Here is a 19,540-nt window from a genome sequence, read left to right as displayed (position 1 = left end):
TCACTTTCAACAATATTTGTTGTAAGGTTCAGTGAGGTCTGAAAAGGAATTCCATTGACAACCACTAACCCATCAGGCTTATTTGATAGATTTCCATTCTAGAGCTCTGATTATTCAAGTATCAAACAAAATGGGAAAAGGGTGAAGCTAAGGAAGTAAGAAAGGAGGGCTTTTAAAAGGAAAGCTTTTAGCTAAAGAGCATGACAAAAGACTAGTAGACTTTTAATGATGAAAAGAAATGAAGAGAAAAAAATATATACAAGAGGATTAAGTAATATAGTAAAAAAGTAAGGGCTCTGGAGTCATATATGTTGATATTTGAATCCCAGTTCTGATACTTCTGAGGTGTGTGATGTTGGGTATGTTATTTCTAAGCATCAATTGCCTTATCTGTAAATGGGGGTAAAAATACTTACCTTATGAGGTTGCAATGATAATTAAATTATTTAATTTGTCTGGAGACATGCGGGTTTTGCTCATAGTTTGGATTTACCAAATATTAACACTTATTATAAAGCAGTGTGATGGGATTTATCTGAATTAGTCAATAGGTATTTGTTTCATATATAGGAATAATGCTTAGAGTTTTGCGCAAAAGGGAAAAAACAACCCATGAGACCCACCTATACCTGCAAAGAACTTAACTAGTCTTAAAAAAGGTAAATGCAGGGGCGCCTGGGTGGCTCAGTCGGTTGAGCGGCCGACTTCGGCTCAGGTCATGATTTCGCGGTCCGTGAGCTCAAGCCCCACTTTGGGCCCTGTGCTGACAGCTCAGAGCCTGGAGCCTGTTTCGGATTCTGTGTCTCCCTCTCTCTGACCCTCCCCCCGTTCATGCTCTGTCTCTCTCTGTCTCAAAAATAAATAAACGCTAAAAAAAAAAATTAAAAAAACAAAAACAAGAACAAATTCTCTTTATAAAAAAAAAAAAGGTAAATGCAGACACATGCCAGATACAACTTGTTTTCAAGTCAGATTGACTGTGTTCCAATTTTGGCTCTGTTAATTACTTGTGGGTGACCTTGAACAAGTTACATTTCCTTTCTGATCCTCACATTCCTCATCTGCAAAGTAGGCTTATTAATAAAAATACCTACACCTCATAGTATTGTTATATAGTATTAAATAAGATAATGTATGAAAAGCATTTAGTACTCAGTCTGAAGCATCATTGCTGTCATATGTTATGATTATTTTTTCATTCAAATCATCAGAGACTTAATAACTTTGGCTTCATGATTTTTAAAAATAATACAAAAAGTTTCTGTTTATAAACTTTCTAGTAAAAGAAGTGCAATGCTCTGATGGAAAAAGTTAGAGAAGTTTACTGAGTACATAAAAGATGTCCCAAATAAATAGAAAGGCATACCATATTCATGGATGAGTTGACTTAATAAATAATGTGGTGACAAAGGTGCCTCTTTAATCTATAATTCAATGCAATTCCAAAGTCCCAATAAAGTTTTTCATTGAGATTAATAAGCTGATCCTTAAATTCATAGAAAATAATAAGTGGTTAAAAAATAGCCAAGGCAATTCAAGAAAAAAAAAAATGAGAGGACTTGATCATCCATATTTACCATGCAGCTGGCATAATTAAAACAGTGTGGAACAGACACATAGACAGACAAGTAGACCAAAGGAATAGAATGGAGAACCTAGAAATAACCCACATGTAATAGAGGAGTTTATATTTACTAGAGGTAGAATAATAAATTTTAGGGGAAAATGTAAAATAAATAGTGCTTGATCAACTAACATCCATGTGGAGAAAGACAAATTAGATTCCCACCTCTAGAAAATTTATTTCAAATGGATTATGGATGTAAATATGAAAAGCAAAATTAAAAACTTTTAGAAGAAAAATGAGAGGTTATGCTTATCATACTAGGGCTAAGAAAGAATTTGCTAAATAATATAAATAAGCACAAAACATTACAGAAGAGACTGACTGACCAAATTAAAAGTACCATATTTTTCAATAATAAGAAGCAACAAAAGTGAAAAGACCAAAGGGTAGGAAAAGATATTTGTAATCCTACAGCAAAAGATAAGTGTATATGAAGAATTACTATAGATCAATAAGAAAAAGGAGGCAAACAACTCAAAAAGAAGGCAAAGGATATCACCTGGCAGATTATAAGCTGAAAACCTGAATGCCTAATAAACACAAGGCACAAAACCACATGAATTATCAGGAAAATATAAAAGACAAATGAAATAACCATTTCACATTAATCACAATGGCCAACTAAGTCTGACAACATCAAGTGCTAGCAGAGGTGTAAATGAATACAGCCACTTTGGAAAGTAATTTGGAATTTTGATTAGAGGTGAAGAGATGTGCACCCCATGACTAAGCAATTCCTACTCAAGTAAAAATCTCATACATGTCTACCCCATGAGACACATATGAGGATGTTCCTTACAGTGGTATTTGTAATAGGAAAAGCTGAAAACAACCTGTTTCTCAATAGGGGGATGGATAAATTGTGGTTTATTCATACAAGGTAACAGCAGCAGTTGACAACGTATAAACTTACATATGGGTAAATAAGTATTTGTATCATTTAAAAACCTAGATGTTTTTATATCTGCTTTAATCTATGTTTTTATATCTGTGTATTATAGATCTATATAATGAAAACATATGGCCGTATTTATACATAGATATGTTATAAAAGCACTCAGAGAATGGTTATTTTGAGACGTGGTCATGGGTTTTCAACTCTATTAACATTTTATTTCTTTAAAGGGAGGGAAGCAAGGAAAGAGGGACAGAATCAATCCATGTAATGCAATATGACAAATGTTAGTGTACAACGAGTGTGTAAAGTCAGGGCGGTGGTTATACAGGTCTCTTTTAGGTTATATTCTATTTTTGTATGTACAAGTTTTCACAATTAAAAATTTTTTTTTTTTTTTAATTTTTTTTTTCAACGTTTTTTATTTATTTTTGGGACAGAGAGAGACATAGCATGAACGGGGGAGGGGCAGAGAGAGAGGGAGACACAGAACCGGAAACAGGCTCCAGGCTCCGAGCCATCAGCCCAGAGCCTGACGCGGGGCTCGAACTCACAGACCGCGAGATCGTGACCTGGCTGAAGTCGGACGCTTAACCGACTGCGCCACCCAGGCGCCCCTAAAAATTTTTAAATTACCACCATCACCCCACAGACAAAATAAAACAAAATCCTATCCACTCTATGTGTCCATTCATTAAACCATTTGCAGATTTCATAATTCTCTCCTTGCCTTTGAGTATGGCACTCCTCTACCCAACCACAAGAACGTTTCACTGAGGCCATCTAGTGTGACTCAGCCATGTTCATTACCTTCCTTGAGTTCTCCACTTTTCAATGTTCAAACTGTTTAATGTTCACCTTTTACAAAATCTTTTCTCTTAGGCTTAGGGTAGCAGTTTAATCTTGCTACCTCACTCCATTTTCTGAGCAATAACTTCTTTTCGGTCTCCAACATGAAATGCAGTTTCAATGGATAGAGTGTGATTCTACTAATACCTTTTTGCTTGAGGGCTTCAGTGTTGATGTTTAGATCCCAAGAAAAGACAGAAAGATATATACACAAATCAACATACCCGGGTATGAAAATAGAGGTAGATAGATGGCATCTTTACAATCCCGGCAATTTGGTCTACCACATGCAAACCTACCTTTAAGATAAGTTAATTCATCAGCATTGCTGATGCTCAGTAAGTTAGCTCCTTGATTCTGACATGAAACATAAGCTTCCTTCCAAGAAAGAGATGCCTGAGTATTAAATTGGTAGCAACCTCCAATCTGCTCATTCTTTTCCCAATTATCTTCACAGCCATTTTCTGTTGATAAAAAGATATGTTAGCCATCATGAAGTAAGGGCATAATGTTTTACATTACTAAGAATGTTTACCAATACTGCAATTCAATTTCCATCTTCTTAGGATACACTAAAATTGAAGTTTATTGTTCAAATGACCATGTTTTGATTCTTTGGTTACACAAAGAAATTTTGAAGTCATAGGAACCGAATGACCTTGGCTGATGAAAGCTTCCACTCTCCTATCCTCTACTCTCCCATTATCCCCTACCAATTACAATGCCATATTTTAGCCCCTGCCTGCCCTCTGCCTAAACGTAGGAGTCTTCAACTGTGTTCACATTGTTAAACTCCTGAGCTGATGAAAAACAAGTTCACTTGCAGATAGCGGCAGACGGCAGAGGGGTTTGCCACAGTTTGTAGTGAAACTCCTGTGTGTATGTGTGTGTGCAGACATGTTGCTTAAATGCCCATAATGTAGAACCCAAGTGACTACCTTATTTGAAAAACTCAGTCTGAATTTTTCCTTAATATATTAACAGAGGATTTAATATATGACATATAATTAATATTATACAATCAATATTGCATATGTATATGTACACGTGTGTGCATACGTATACAGACGTACACATTCATTGTATAATGTGCATATTATTTTCTTCAACAAATACTTAGGCGCACCTGGGTGGCTCAGCCAGTGAAGCATCCAATTCTTGATTTCGGCTTAGGTCATGATCTCATGATTTGCGAGATTAAGCCCCGAGTTCGGCTCTGTGCTGACAGCATGGAGCCTGCATGGGATTTCCTCTCCTCTCTCTGCCCCTCCCCCTGCTTTCTCTCTCTCTGTCTCTCTCTCTCTCAAAATAAATGTTAAAAAAAAACCCAAATATCTAAAAGGAGTTACAATTCCAGACAAAGACCCTTCAAATTACTTATATGAGATATATAGATCTTGACACAGCTGGTTCAAAAACATACTTAGAGACTCCCATATACTGTCTAGAAGAGGAAACCTAATATACGCTATATCGCATGTGTCCCAGGCTCCACTCTGGGGGTTTTTCAAAGAGCCTCCCATCATCAGTCACATATCACATGTTAGACTCATGGCCTTTCAAGCTGGAAGGGCCCTCCTAGGTCATCTTGTCTAATGCTCTCATTTCACAGATGGGAACAAAGATCTAGAGGTGCTTGTGGCAGAGCTGTGATCAGAGCACCGGTCTCTAAATCTACTCTTGTTGATCTTTTGAACAGCATACGCTGCTTCTTCAGTCACTTTTGAATGGCCTAAATAGCAATATAGGTGGTTGTGACATTTGGTGAAAACAAAATAGGTAGATTTGCAAGTACATCGCCTCAAGTTTCCTTATTACCACTGGAGCCCTATGCCTGAAATCTGGAAGCTTCCGGGGGATGGCAGTATGTCTGCTATAAAATATAATCTACATGGTTTAGGAATCCTCAGCTTTGAGAAACTCACAGTCTTACTTCGTCCCTAAAAAGAACTCTGAGAGGTATATGAATGCATTAATACCTCCCATTCTCACCCCACCACCCAAAAGAAGCTAAAGACACTGATACTCATAACAGTCAAGGAAGCAAGGTGGAGTGGAATAAATATGTGGGGAATGAGTGTCAGGAATCCTGGAATCTCCACCAGACTCCGTATGAATGTGGTCTGATCCTGACAGACCATGTCATCAATCTGGGTCTGCCGCCCCTCACCTGAGAATTGAGGGATTGCACTGGATAACCTCTACACTCCCTTTCACATCTAAAATTTCTGATCCAGACTATAATGAGGTTTAAATGAAATCAGTGCCTAGTTGACCAAACTCTGCCTCATATCAGTTATAGTTGAAGCAAACATCAGCATTTATCTTTTAGTAGGTTCTGGGTGTTGAAAAGCCTATGCCTCTACCTGGAACAGGAATTCTCAAAGTGTGGTCCTCAGACCAGTATCCTCTGGGAACTCATTGAACTGTGAATTCTTGGGCCCCACTCCAAAGCTACCAAATTATAATTTCCAAAGGTGGGCTCCAGAAATCTTTGTTCTAACAAACTTTCCAAGTGATTCTGCTGCAGAACCATTTTCTCAGTATAACCTCTTCTAGTTGCTTAGAACTTTTCATTTTGAAGCTCAGCTTCCTTAAAGAGGAATCAGCATTACTAATACCAGTAGACTGGCTACTGAATGAGGCATGATATAGTATAGTTATTTGGGTCAAGGAATTCAGAACTGGGTTTCCTAGATTTGAATCCTAGTTCTGAAATGTATTTGTTATGTGACCTTAGGCAAGTGCTGTAATTCCCCTGTGCCTCACTTTGGTCATCTGTGAAATGGGGATAAATAGTGGTGCCTACCTTATTAGGTTGTGTGAAGACTGAATGAGTTGATATAGTTTGAGTGCTTAGAATGGTATCTGACACTTGGTAAGGCCCTAAAAGCATTAACTATTATTACCTAGGTCTGAAGATTTTTCCCTTCTCTTTGTTATACATTCTTCCAAACTACTGACCACTTAAATATATTTCTGGAGCACTTATCACATGTCAGGTATTGTGATCACCTGTAACTCTCACCTGACTGGTGATAAAATATGTCTCAGTTATATGCCAGATAATGAATCAACTGCTACTTTGGTCTCTCTCTCTTTCTAAAGAACAGTGAACTCTTTAGCGTGTCCTGAATAGTTTGCTTCTAGTAAGAAGCAATTAGAAAAAATGCTCTGCTCAACACACACAAATAGCAGAAGGAACAGTGTCACCAATTTTGAGAGGGCCAGGGATATGGGTCTCTTTTGTCCCCTACTCTCTACTTCAGGCCATAAATATACTTAAGTGTCTATCATCCTAAGAGTGTTTCTTTAACCTATCTACCCCGCAAACCACCATCTTTGCTCTTTTTCTATTTCATAAACCTTAAGAGGCTTTCTCTCTTATTCACACCTGTCCACTATGACTTAGCTTCTATGACCAATGGTCTTTTGAAACTGCTCTAATGAAGGTCAGCAGCAATTTCCTAACTGCTCATGCCTTTTCCACTTCCTATTCCTGAGGTATCTATGCTACAGACACTCCCTCCTTCTTTGTCTTCCATGATACCATTCTGTCTTGGTTCTATTCTTGGCCTACTCCTAAAAGCAAGCTCATAGCTACACATTACTTCCCTCTTCCCTCAAATATATATTTTTTCTCTAGGATAATATTTGTTGCAGTCATTTGTGAGTCCTCTTGGACTCTTCTTTGTCCCTGTTGCTTCACAGAAATGGTATCCATTGTCTTTCTCTATATAAAGCCTGTTAGCCCATACATACCTGGTATTAAGCAGATGCCCCACTTTTGATCATACTCATAATTTAAGGTGGTTGCACACCATGGCCCACCATGATTTTCATCACGAACGCACTCATGATGCCAGGTCCCATTAACTAAGAATGGAAATTCACAAGGTCTTCCATAGGAGTTCCCATCTCTGGTATATATCTCTGTGGTGTGGGGAGGAAGGAAAGGAAAGTTAAAAACTGGACAATCACCTTCATTTAACTAATTCCTAAATTTTCTGTGAAAGAAAGATTGTTGTTTGCGCTTAAGAGAATACACTATCAGGGTGCCTGGGTAGCTCAGTGAATTAAGCATTCGACTCTTGATATTGGCTCAGGTCGTGATCTCGCAGTTGTGAGACTGAGCTCAAGCCTGGCATTGGGCTCTGTGCTGAACACGGAGGTTGCTTGGGATTCTCTCTCTCCCTCTCTCTGCCTCTCCCCTGTTCGTGTTCTCTCTCTCTCTTTCTCTCTGTCAAAATAAATAAACTTAAAAAAATAAATAATAAAAAAAGAGAATACAGTATCTATGTAGGTTGCACAGTGTGGAAATTCAGAGCATGGAAGCTGACTGGTCAGATCTGTACTTGAATGCTGGCTCCCCCACTGAGTGACTGTGTGGCTGTAGCAAGCTCTCTAATTTCTATTAGCCTCAGTTTCTGTATCTGCAAACTAGGAATAATAGTATCTAGCTAATAGGTTTATTCAAGAGGATTCAATGAGATAATCCATGTAAAGCATCATTTATTATGGTGTGATAAAGAGCTAAATGATCCTGGCTTGATCCTGCAGGGATCAAATGATTACCATGGGTGGAAGACTACTTCACCAGAAGGGGATCTCTGCCTGAGACTAAATTTACATTTTAAATTATTTTATTTAGTAAGAGTGGGGCCAGAAAAATACCTTGGAGTCACTGAGGGTGGGTGTGGACTTTGGAACCAGGTGTAGTTAGGCAGATGGACGCATAGCCCATTGCTCACAGACTGGTGGTAGAACTGAGGTTGTGGGTTTTGAGGAAGTGGGAGAAAGAACAGCTAGATCTCTGAGATGGTTCTTGGAGAAGAACGGGGCACGGTAATTCATGTTATAAAAGAAGAACCAGCTTCGTCTGGGAAGTCATGGGACTGGCTGGTGGCCAGAGAGGTATTAGTACCAGGTTTTCATTTTGTTTTATTTGAATTCAAGCTAGTTGTCATACAGCGGAGTCTTGGCTTCAGGAGTAGAACCCAGTGATTCATCCCTTACATATGACACCCAGTGCTCATCCTAAAAAGTGCCCTCCTTAATGCCTCTCACCCATTTAGCACATCCCCCTACCCATCTCCCCTACAGTAACCCTCAGTTTGTTTTCTGTATTTAAGAGTCTCTTATGGTTTGCCTCCTTCTCTGTTTTTATCTTATTTTTCCTTCCCTTCCCCTATGTTCATCTGTTGAGTTTCATTTTAATAATTTGCCCTGGTGCATGGATAAAAACTGAAAAATTATTCCAACCACAAATATGCCTGGAAATACTAAAGAAAGTGCTCAATATTTATGCAGACAACAGTTCTCTTGGAAAGGGCTTTTATAGAACAGCTAGCTATGTAATTATTTTGGTCACCTTTTTCCATACCCTTAATTTGTTTAAAACCAAGGTCATTATCAGATCAAATAGTGGCTATTAGGTAAAGCATAATAGTCAGATCTTATCACCCTTTACCAGGCTATTAGGGTCCATCAAAATGTCTCACAGATTTGCTTAAAAGTGTACTTAAGATAGTATTTGATTCCACGTCCTTTATCATTCTCAAATATTCAGTTAACTGAAGTATGAGACTTGATTTAACAGTTTAGAATATATTAAGCAGTAGTACAGCAAAAAGTAAGAATAATCCAGACGCTTTTATTTACAAACAATCTTTTAAGGGACACTGGTTTTATTTTCCTCTGACATATAAATGATTTTGGACAGGATATTTCTGTTAAAGAGTAATTTGGCCTTACATTTTATAATAAATCTGCTTATTACCTGTGTTCTATTTCTAATGATACCAAAGCTCCCAATAGTTCATGACAATTTCTCTTCCAACATTATAGTACTTAAAAGGAGTCCCTGAACACAGCAACTATTACTTGTAGAACCCTCAGTTTCTTCCTTTTTAAAAAGTCTTGTGTTTCTGTAATACAGAGTGCTTTCACATACATTTCTTTTACTTGCTCTTTACCATAAACCTATGAGATCTACAGGGCATGTATTACACTTTTTTGTGAAATCTCCATTTTTTGCAATGTAGTTAAATAAAACATTCACTAAACTATAAGTGACAAGGATGGGAACTGGCTCCCTCATTAGAGTCCTTGACATGTTAAGCACAACTTGTGACTTTAACGGCTGCCTTCTCAGGTTTCAAGTTCTGTTTCATAGCTTAAAGCTGGGTTTCAGTTAAAAAACTCTCCTATTCACAATATCGTTTGAAGAATGATAAGGATATAGCAACCACCACATCAGTAGCAGCTAACTTATGCTAAATGTTCACAAAGAGGTTTATTCTCACACATTTTTCACTGCTGCTGGACCTCTTAAATCCTACGTGTTTCCCTAGAGAGACAGCCTTTTCCTGAGAAGAATCTTCTCTGAATGTGTGAATTTATGATGATCGCACTCTCAAAACAACAGCTTATTCTGAAATAGGTACAAATTGGTGAGTTGAATCACTTACATGGAAAACTAACATTAATTTCTTCTGCCACATGAGGCAAAATAGCTTCAATGGTTAAAAAGGTTGGCAGGCTCGCAAGAGTTGTTCAAAATTCAGACAGTTCTCCGCTAAATTCAATTTCCTCTGGATTCACCAAATATTCAAAATTTGAAGGCTGCTAGTGAGCTCAAGATATCTTAATGATATACACGTTTATCTGGAGGCTGGTCAAAGGCAATTCATTCATAAAGTTTATACAACTAAAGTTTTCTCTGAGATGAACATGACTCTCACACGGGATGGGGGTTGGAGGAAGGCAACCCAGGAAACAATGACGAATAATTTTTCTCATATTATAAGTAAAAACATTTATATTGCAAATACAAGGGAGAAATAAAAAAGCTATATTTGGGGAATTCAATTATGGTGTTGAGCACTGCTTTGCTGTAACAAGTTTGGGTAACCTTGGACTTCACTCTATTGGGACTCTTAAGTCTTATCTTTCTTATCTCTAGACAGCTAGCTAGACAAAAGGCAGGGCAGAGACCAATATGCAGAGTCTGACAGAGTAGTGCCAGAGAAAGCCCTTAACTTAAGACAGTAGTCTCTAATCTAAGAGCAGGAAGGGACTACATAAATTTAAAAGAGTAAAACTGCCAGGACTTAATATGTGATTAAATATAGTAAGAGAGGAAAGCAGGACAATTCCAGGGTGACTTGTAGATTCCTGACACACACGACTTGGATGGTACCAATCATCTGGAAAGGAATAGAAAAGAGGAAGTAGGTTTGACCCTGGCTTCTGTCCAGATTAAAACTTGAGGTGTGTGCTGATGAGTCAGAACTATGAGAGCCTTTTCTCAGAAATCTCTAAAGTTCTTATTTGAAAATCCAGTGTTCCAAATATTGTATTTGGTAAGGTCAAGAAACACTTTGTGCCTGTGGGCACTGCTTAGTTCTTTCTGGGTTGGTACCCCAAGTGGGTTCTTAAACTTTTTTTGTGCTCCTGATAACTTTGGCAGCTATATGAAATGCACAGGTGCCCTTCTCAGAAGAATATTACAAATGCATAAAATAAACCCCATAGGATTACAAAGAAAATCAGTTAGACTGAAATTAAGGTCTTGGGGTACTTAAGGAATTTACGATTACAACTACATCCCTCAAAAGAATCAGGAGCAGGAGACAGAAAGAGCCCTGCCGAGAAAATAAGACTGATCTTTGAACAAATTTGATGAAACAAGTCAAATCCAGTTCAAAAGGCATTTTGTGTCATTCCATGTTTTCTCTTAGTTGCCAAATTGGAGAAACGCTTTCAAAGTACAAAATTTAAACTTGCCATTAAGTGGTATCCAAATAGCAATTGCTTTTTTTTTTTTTTTTAACGTTTATTTACTTTTGAGACAGAGAGAGACAGAGCATGAATGGGGGGAGGGTCAGAGAGAGAGGGAGGCACAAAATCGGAAGCAGGCTCCAGGCTCCGAGCTGTCAGCACAGAGCCCGACGCGGGGCTCAAACTCATGAACCATGAGATCATGACCTAAGCCGAAGTCGGACACTTAACCGACTGAGCCACCCAGGCACCCCTAGCAATTGCTTTTTAATGTTAGGAGGAAGCTGGCTAGCAAAAACAGACTTGTTCAATGACTCAAGGATCGAGGATTAAAAAAAGGAAAACCCCATATCTAATTCTCCAATATTTTCCCGTTAAGAGCAGAACCTGACATCTCAGAAGCAGATGCATCTTCAGTAGGAAATAGAAATAGGTTACCACAGGAGAAAAATGTGTGTGTGTTATGGGAAGGACAGAAAGCCAAATTTAGCTTAAGTGAGCTTTAAGAGAAAAGAAAAATCCCTGTGAACTATATAAATTTACAAAGAAGAGCAAAGGTGAGATAAGGGTTAAGCCTTAGATAAGATAATTAAATATATATTTATATATAAACATTTGATGTAATTCAGAACAAGATGATGAAAAAGATTTGCTTGGGTGATACCAAATTACATTTAGAGGTTAAAAAAAAATAAATCTACTCCTTCTGACTTGGAAAGTTGTTATAATCCAGTTTCTAGATGCAGAACAAAGTTCATGATCAGCTCTGTCATAGGCAATATTCATATACAGTTGACCTTCCAATAACATGGGTTTGAACTGCACAGGTCCGCTTATATGTGGATTTTTTTCTGATAAATACGGTACAGTAATGTAAATGTATTTCTATTCCTTATGATTTTCTTTTCTTTTTTTTAGTTTATTTACTTATTTTGAGAGAAAAAGAGAGAGCATGAGTGGGGAAGGGGCTGAGAGTGAAGGAGAGAGAGAATCCGAAGCCGACTCTGACTTGGGGCTGTATGTCACCAACTGTGAGATGATGACCTGAGCCAAAATCAAGAGTCAGATGCTTAACTGACTGAGCCACCAAAGCACCCCTCTTTATTACTTTCTTAATAGCATTTTCTTTCCTCTATCTTACTTTATTGTAAGAATACATTATGTAACACATATACAAAATACGTGTTAACTGTTTATGTTGTTGGTAGGCTTCCAGTCAACAATAGGTTATTAGTAGTTAAGTTCAGGTGAGTCAAATTTTCAATTGCATGGGGGTCAGTGCTCTTAACCCCCACATTGTTCAAGGGTGAACTGTATTTATTTTTGAAAGCAATTGAGAAAAAGTCCACTCTTAAAATGCTGAATCATAAACACAAACATCAAAGTGTGACCGCCATGCCAAAAATAGAAATAAACTCACTCACACGAGGTCTTGAAGTTTTTCCATTACATAAAAATCTGCCAAGGAGAAATACATTTTCTTTTTTCTTTCTTTTCTTTTCTTTTTCTTTCTTCTTTTTTAACTTATAAAAAGTTTGATTTTACTAGGTCATTTGAATTTTACCCTTTATGAACAATTTCCTGTTACTCTACCATTTCTTTCCCTCTGGAGTTCAGAATGTAATCACAGGAAATACATATGCTCAAGCATCAGAGAGATTTCAGATCCTAGGTTTACTACAGAGTGACTGTGTGACCTCTGACGAGGTACCTAACCTCTTCTGTAAAATAGGAAAGACAGCACCAACCTCACATGGGTAGCTCAATGCTACTGCACTGTGCCTGAAATTGAATGCTAGCTCACTGCCCTTACCAACGCATGACTTTATTTGTGATCAGTTGTGCAGGTTCAATGTCACATTTACCAAACCCAACAGCAAATGACTAAATCCCTCCCCAATACTCACCATGGTAAGGCTGGTCACAGAGGTTTTCCTCTGTGCCTCCTTTCTTCCAGACGTCAGATGAATTTGTACTTGCTATAGCATGTCCATTCTTCAGAGCCAATCTGTACTGGGCAGCTCCGTACAAAGAGTAGTGCTCACATTTCCACCACAGCATGGCACTGGAGTCACAGCTGAACATTCTCAAGGAGTCTGTGGGTTTAGTAATATCTAGCCCAAGGCACTTCTGGGATTGCAAATGAAAGAGGCGATGCTGGGACACCCACTTCCATAACATGTCCTTACTTCCATCACAGTCCGTTGCTATTATCCAGTCATTCAGTGGCTTGATGCACTTGCCCCTGTTTTCATTGACAACGGTGAATGGATCATTGCCTGAGTCAAGACAGACAGTTAAAGAAGACATTCAGGATTCTGAACTGTGTGGTTAGTGTGCCTTGGCCCCTGCTTGCTGAGGGGAGTCTGAGCACTCCGGGATTACTCCCACCCTCCAACATCTATAAACTGCAATGCATTTACACAAGGTCAGAGGACAGTGGTAGTCAGAGAGGAAGTATAGTGTGGATTAAGAGCATGAGCCAGTCTGCCTAGGTTCATAGTCTGCCTCTGCTACTTACTACCCATGTGATCAGGGCAAGTTATCTAACCACTATGCCTCAGTTTCCTCCTTTGTAAAATAGTACTTCCATATGGTAGATATTAGGTTAAAATGAGCTTATACAGGTAAAGCACTTAGAATGGTATGTATATTTTTATTGTTGTTCCGTGAAATATCTGCCCCCCTTATTTAATGAGATGAAGAAACTCCTTCGTTTTCATCTTCCTTAGAGAGGTGGTCTACGGTCAATGAAAAGTATCCTGAACCTATTCAGGACCACAGTTCTGTCTTGCTTATATTAGCTACTATGGCAGGGTAAATTATTACATGGCATGAACGTGTCTCAGAGGAGATGCAGAGACTTCTGAGGGGGCAGAAGTAGAATAGTGGGGTAAAGGGATGAGAGGAAATGAAGATCTGGATTCTAAGGGTAGGAGGGACTGTGATCAGCTCTACCTTAGCACCCACAGGAACGTGATGAGAAGCCGTGAAGAGGGGTCGGGAAAGTGCTGACTGTGTGGATCACCTACGGAGGCTGAGGCTGAGCCTGAGCTCCAGAAATCACCTGGGATTCAGAATTCAACAGCCAGGAGGTTTGGACAGTGGGAAACTCCAAAGTGATGAGCATAAGCTGAAGGCGAACCAAGGGACCTCCCTGAACGCTTCCCTGCCACTTTTGCATAAGTTGGGGAAGACCTGAGTAATGACAAAAACTGAAGTTCTGCTAACTTGGTAGAATGGGACCTCAGAATAAAATGTAATCTGATTCTATGAAAATAAAGTAATGCATGGTTTCTTGCACACCTGAGCTTGTGGAACAGGATTCACATCTGTTACAACAACTTACAGTTGAACAATTTGGCCAGTGCTTTTAGAAAGAAAAATTTTTTGAAGTTATAGCACAAAAGTTCATGTTGCCGAGAGGAAAGCTGAAAGACAGTTAAACAATCATTGTCAGTGAACCAAAGGGTTCAGCAGAAGGACCTGTAAATTTTTAGTTCCCAAAAGGCACTTTCATTTTGATGCCAGCTTCACAACCATTGATTTTACTAACGCTACATACCTTTTCTGATAATAATTCACAGGCTTTCAGAGTTAAAAATTCTTATACGAAGGACTTGAGGGGAAATTTCACCATATAAATAATAACTATACCATTAAGGCAAATCTCAGCTTGAACTTCGAACAGAATTTTTTGCTTTAAATAGCGGCAGCAGCAACAAGAATAGGAACAACTACAAAATCCTGTAAAACTTTAAGTTACTTCTGCTTTCAACTCTGTATTTTAAAATATTACGTAAGGCTGCAGCTAGGTGTCTTGGTCATAGCAACTTCCATCCCTCACCCTTCCTTCTTGGACATTTCTCTGCCATTCTCTGCTTTATGGACACCATTTGAGAGGATAGTTAACAAAAAGAGGAAACATACTGTCTTAGAAGATTATCGCTCACAATTTCTCCAGTGTGCTTCTCCGAAATATTCAATATCGACGCAGACCCATGAGGTACTTTTTTCCCAAACTATTCTCTCACTTCTCCAAGATAAATCTCATATTCCAAAGTATCAGGAGTTACTGGAGAAAAAAAAGAAGTCTGCTTCTACAGGAGAATAGGCTGCCACCTCCCTTGCTGGAACATTTCCCTCCGTTGTCCTGTGGTCTCACTGTCTTCTTTCATGGGCACTCTGCTCTGTGCCCTTTGATCCCAGATAGGTGAGCTGGGCCAGCAGGAGTTTTGCTATCTTTGCCGTGTTTCAAAGTTCTTTCAAGTTGCCTTTGCAGAATCCAATAGATTAGCTATAGCTCTTAGTATAGTGGCACAAGCAGTGGAATACGAGTTAGGGGTGCTAGGTTGAAGACCTACCTCCACTACCAGTTAGCTGGTAGAGATGTTGGGGAAGTCACTTAATCTCCCCAGGGTCTTCGTATCTCCAAATGTAAGATGAAAGCAGAGAAGTTTAAGATACCTTAGCCACTTTCAGTACTAATATCCTATGCTTCCACAAGGTAAGTTTTCCTAGCCTTTCAGGTTTTACTGGTCTTTGCCAAGCTCATTGTATATTGTTCTTAAACAGATGTCCACAACTTTATTATGTCATGCTAATGCTAGTAGCATTTTAGGTCATCCTAATCCCACTAGCATCAGGTATGTGCACTTAGGTAACAGTGATGCTTTATAAATACTCTTTGGAAGTGAAAAAAAAAATTACCCTTTCCCATTTACTGTATGTTTTACTTCTGGGACACCCATAGACTGAAGAAGTTTGTAGGAACTCTGTAAGACTACAGGAGAGGTATGGAATGGCATGGAAAAGCTATGTAAAAGAGGAGTTGCCAAGCTTCTTACCTAATTGTAACATCTATGATCATAAATACTTGCCTCATTTTAGATCTGTCTTTTAACTATTTACAATCAATGTTTGACATCCATAGTGTTCCCTTAGCACATACATTAATTATTGATATGATTTAAGGAAACTTGCCATTAGCCTTCATACATAATGTATGTGTAAGCATTCATACATAATATATAAGGTAGTGAGAGTCGTCTTTTCATGATGTTTCCCCATATCATTCCTTACCCTTCACAGAAGCAGTTCAGTCTGCCTCAGTCTTGTGACCCTATAGGGATGGTAGACTGAAGGGTGGGAAGGACTGAGGAAGTGTGAAAATAATTCCTTATTTATAAAATGTGTTAAATAAGGGTAAATAAAATATTTCAGAAATATGTTACACTTTGAAAAGGTAATTACACAGCAACTTATAAAAGATTCTTTATTGACAACCTTATGTTGCATCTTATTCATGTTATCTTATAATATATCCTAAATGGAATTTTAATGTTTACTTCCACATACAATATTTGGGCAAGTCTAAAAGGCAGAGGTTAATGAAAATAAGCCTCATCATCCCTAGTAGCATTTTTATATGCTTCATTTCATAGAAATATTCTAGTGGTATCTGAGAGGAAATGGCTAAGTAGTATCATCATATATTGAAAATGAGTTTTTAGTATTCCACATTCATCAAAGGAAAACTATCTCCTATTGCCTAATCATTATTGTCTTACTTAAACAAAAGAGGTTTGCACATTCCAAAGAGAAGTTGAACATCAACATTTTATAATCACAGACAAATGGAGAGGGAGATAGAGGCAAGAAGGATGAAGATTGCAGTATTTTTAGTTTCAGGGGAACTTCCAGAGCCCACGATGTTAAGCATTTCATGGAGTCACCACCATGTATACAGATCATACATGTGGAGTAGGAAAGAATCAGAAGTTTGGGTTTGTCAGTTCAAAAACAGGTCCTGAAGTGACCTTGGGTCCATGACAATCTACTAGGAGTCAGGAAGTCATGGCATTCAGATTGGGTGTTATGGGCTGGTGAGAACCTCAGGAGTTCTAGAAGGATTGGTTTACTTCAAGCTATTAGCTCTCCCAGGAAGCCAAAAAGTAAACCAAGCAATTGGGATTTCCCCAAGGGCACAGAGCAACTACTAAGTGTTGAAATTAGGTGTTTCAGCACCTGAGCAACACAGGCCTCCTGCACAAACCTAACGGCACACATGTGACAGACTGCATGCCATTACCAGCATCGTGAAGCTGACACGCTGCCAAACAAATTACTCAAATGGCTAGGGTTTCAAAATTCCAGTGCTTCCCTTAATGGGACCACAAGTCTGGTCTGAGGGTGTAGTAAACAGACCAGAGCAGCTACTAAGGGTGAGGAAGGATTCAGGAAATCAAATACCTGTCAGGACCTAGTGCAGGAAGAATGGAGTTAAGCTGATGCTCTTTGCTTTGGGGTGATGAGAAAGGCCAGGGATTGCAGAGATTGCAAAAATTAAGGAAATCTTGAGTTCTGTGGGGGAGACAAAAACAGATAAGACTAAAGCAGAAGTAGGTGGAAACCAAGTCTTTGGTGACAGAAAGGTCAGGGTGTTTTGACTGTGGTTAGTTGTGGCAGTGAAATATTTCTACCTGGATTGTGGGCAGGTGGAAAAGAATTCTCACAGCCAGTAAAGGACTTTTGGCAGTTTCCAACAGGGAGGGTCAAAGGAGAATGGAGAAGTGTGAATCAGATCAGCATTCACTAAAAGGTCCTTGTTGTAGATAGGGTGATGTCACTCACACTCTGGGAAGCTTCTTCACATCACGCTCTGAAAAAAGTCTAAATCTGGCAGTAACTTAGTTTAGCTGTTACAGGAAAATAAGAACCACAAGCAGCCTACGGTTTTCAAAAAAGTTCTTACCCATCTTTTACTTCCTCATACAGGAAAAGTGAACAGAAGTGGTAGGTGGTGACGGCCCACTGACCACTCGCTATGCAGCCCGACTAAGAAAGTCCTCGGGGGCATCTTTTGCCAAGGCAAAAAGAAAGTAAAAGCAAACTCCGATTGCTGCCAGGGGGCATGGCGAGGCTGGCAATACCCAGAGCATCAGCGAAGGGAGTCTATTCCTGGTCCTGCTTCCGCAGTTAGAGGCAGGAAGGTCTCTGGACAAGCCCCTGCGCTTCAACGTGGGACCGTCAGCCTCGCAGGGGTGTTTTGGAGCTGATAAGGCAGTTAGGGGAAAAGATCGCCGCTCAAGGCTTTAGGGGAGGGCATCATAAATAAGTTATGATCATGGTCACTTTAGAAGACATGGCTTAACCTAACTTCCTTTTGGATGTGCACGTTGGCGGACGTGCAGCTAAGTTGGGGCATCATTAATCATTCTGGGCGCTATGGGTAGAAAGTTCCTCTAGACACTGAGTGGCCAAGGTGACCAGGAGGCGAAGGAGGGCGAGACCCGCTGGATGGGGTGTGGGGGTTGGTGAAGAGCCCTTTATTCTAAGGAGGCAAGATTTTGGAGGCTTCAGGACGAGGAAGGGGCGGGGGACCGGCACAGAAAAGGTCATGCGCCTTCCCTAAGGTGGACTGTTCTCTCTCAGCACCAGAAAGGCCCTGCCCCCCCCCGCGCCCCCCCCCCGCCCCCCCTCCATCCTCCAGGCGCCCGAGGGCCAGGGAGCTCCTCCTACCCCAGAATTCCCCTTCGGCTCACATGTTCGGCTCCAGACCCCCGAGGAAAGCAGAGGTGACGAGACCCGGGGCGCCGCCCTAACCCCAACCGAGGAAAGTCGGCAGACCTGACAACTTCGAGGGCCCTAGCCGCCGCCGACCTGGCCCGCCCAAGGTTACCTGCGCGGCCAGAGGGCTCCGCCAGTGCGCAGCACCTGAGAAGTAGCAAGAGGAGCTCCGCCGCGCGGCGAAGGGTCGCCCAGCGCGTCCTCATCCTGAGCCGGCCCCAGCAGTCTAACCGGGTCCTCGGGCGCACGCGAGACCCACCCCTCCCGCTGCGCCCAGCGGGCCGGGCCGGCGCTTTTGCCTAGAGCCCCCGGGAATCCCGGCCCCGCCCCCTCCGCCCTCGGCCAATCAGGCGGGGCGGGGCGGGGCAAGTGAGTGGACTCTTTGGCGGGAAGACGAACCTACGCGCACCTTCTGGAGGACCGACCCGCCAGGAGACGGGAAGTGAGCGCGGAGCTAGACTGCAGAGTGTCGCTCAGACTACCGGGCTTGGGGGTCCTGGCCCCCACTCTTCTTCAGTAAAGTTGAGTAGACGCGGCAGTTGCCGGGACTTGGCAACTTCCTGGTGTGTGGGTTCGGTTCGTTTAGGACTTTGTTCTCTGCCTAGCGCACCTGTCTGGGAGGACCTCTTGACTGCGGGCTAGGCTAGAGAGGCACCCACATCCTCTCATACCCCAAAGGCGGAAGTCTGCACCCGTAGTGTTGCTGCTGCTATCAAGCCAAGGAATTCAGGTGTCCTTAGTTGCGTCTTGTGTTTTCGGATAGTGCAAACAAAGGCAAGGTAATCGCACTCTGCAGTTTCACCCACAATTGTTAAAGA

The 19,540-nt window shown here is 40.5% G+C and overlaps 1 protein-coding gene across 3 annotated transcripts in view; it reads right to left on the bottom strand.

The window, feature by feature from the left end:
- LY75 (lymphocyte antigen 75) overlaps positions 1–19,021 on the bottom strand; it is a 135,945-nt gene extending 116,924 nt beyond the window's left edge. For 2 of the 3 annotated variants that reach the window (XM_058694554.1, XM_058694546.1), the window contains exons 1-4: positions 18,835–19,021; positions 13,061–13,432; positions 7,134–7,304; positions 3,671–3,835 (exon numbers count right to left, since the gene is read on the bottom strand). In XM_058694554.1, coding sequence (XP_058550537.1) covers positions 3,671–3,835; positions 7,134–7,304; positions 13,061–13,432; positions 18,835–18,928 — 802 coding nt within the window. In that variant the 5' untranslated portion in view covers positions 18,929–19,021. The remainder of the gene's footprint in view (positions 1–3,670; positions 3,836–7,133; positions 7,305–13,060; positions 13,433–18,834) is intronic. The other variant, XM_058694564.1, reaches the window with a different exon arrangement.
- Between the last annotated feature and the right edge of the window lie 519 nt (positions 19,022–19,540).

Source organism: Neofelis nebulosa, chromosome 2 (assembly GCF_028018385.1).
Source record: "Neofelis nebulosa isolate mNeoNeb1 chromosome 2, mNeoNeb1.pri, whole genome shotgun sequence".
In the NCBI taxonomy this organism is placed as follows: Eukaryota; Metazoa; Chordata; class Mammalia; order Carnivora; family Felidae; genus Neofelis; species Neofelis nebulosa.
The sequence above is the reverse complement of the archived record's forward strand: the minus strand, read 5'-3'. Positions and strand labels throughout refer to the sequence as shown.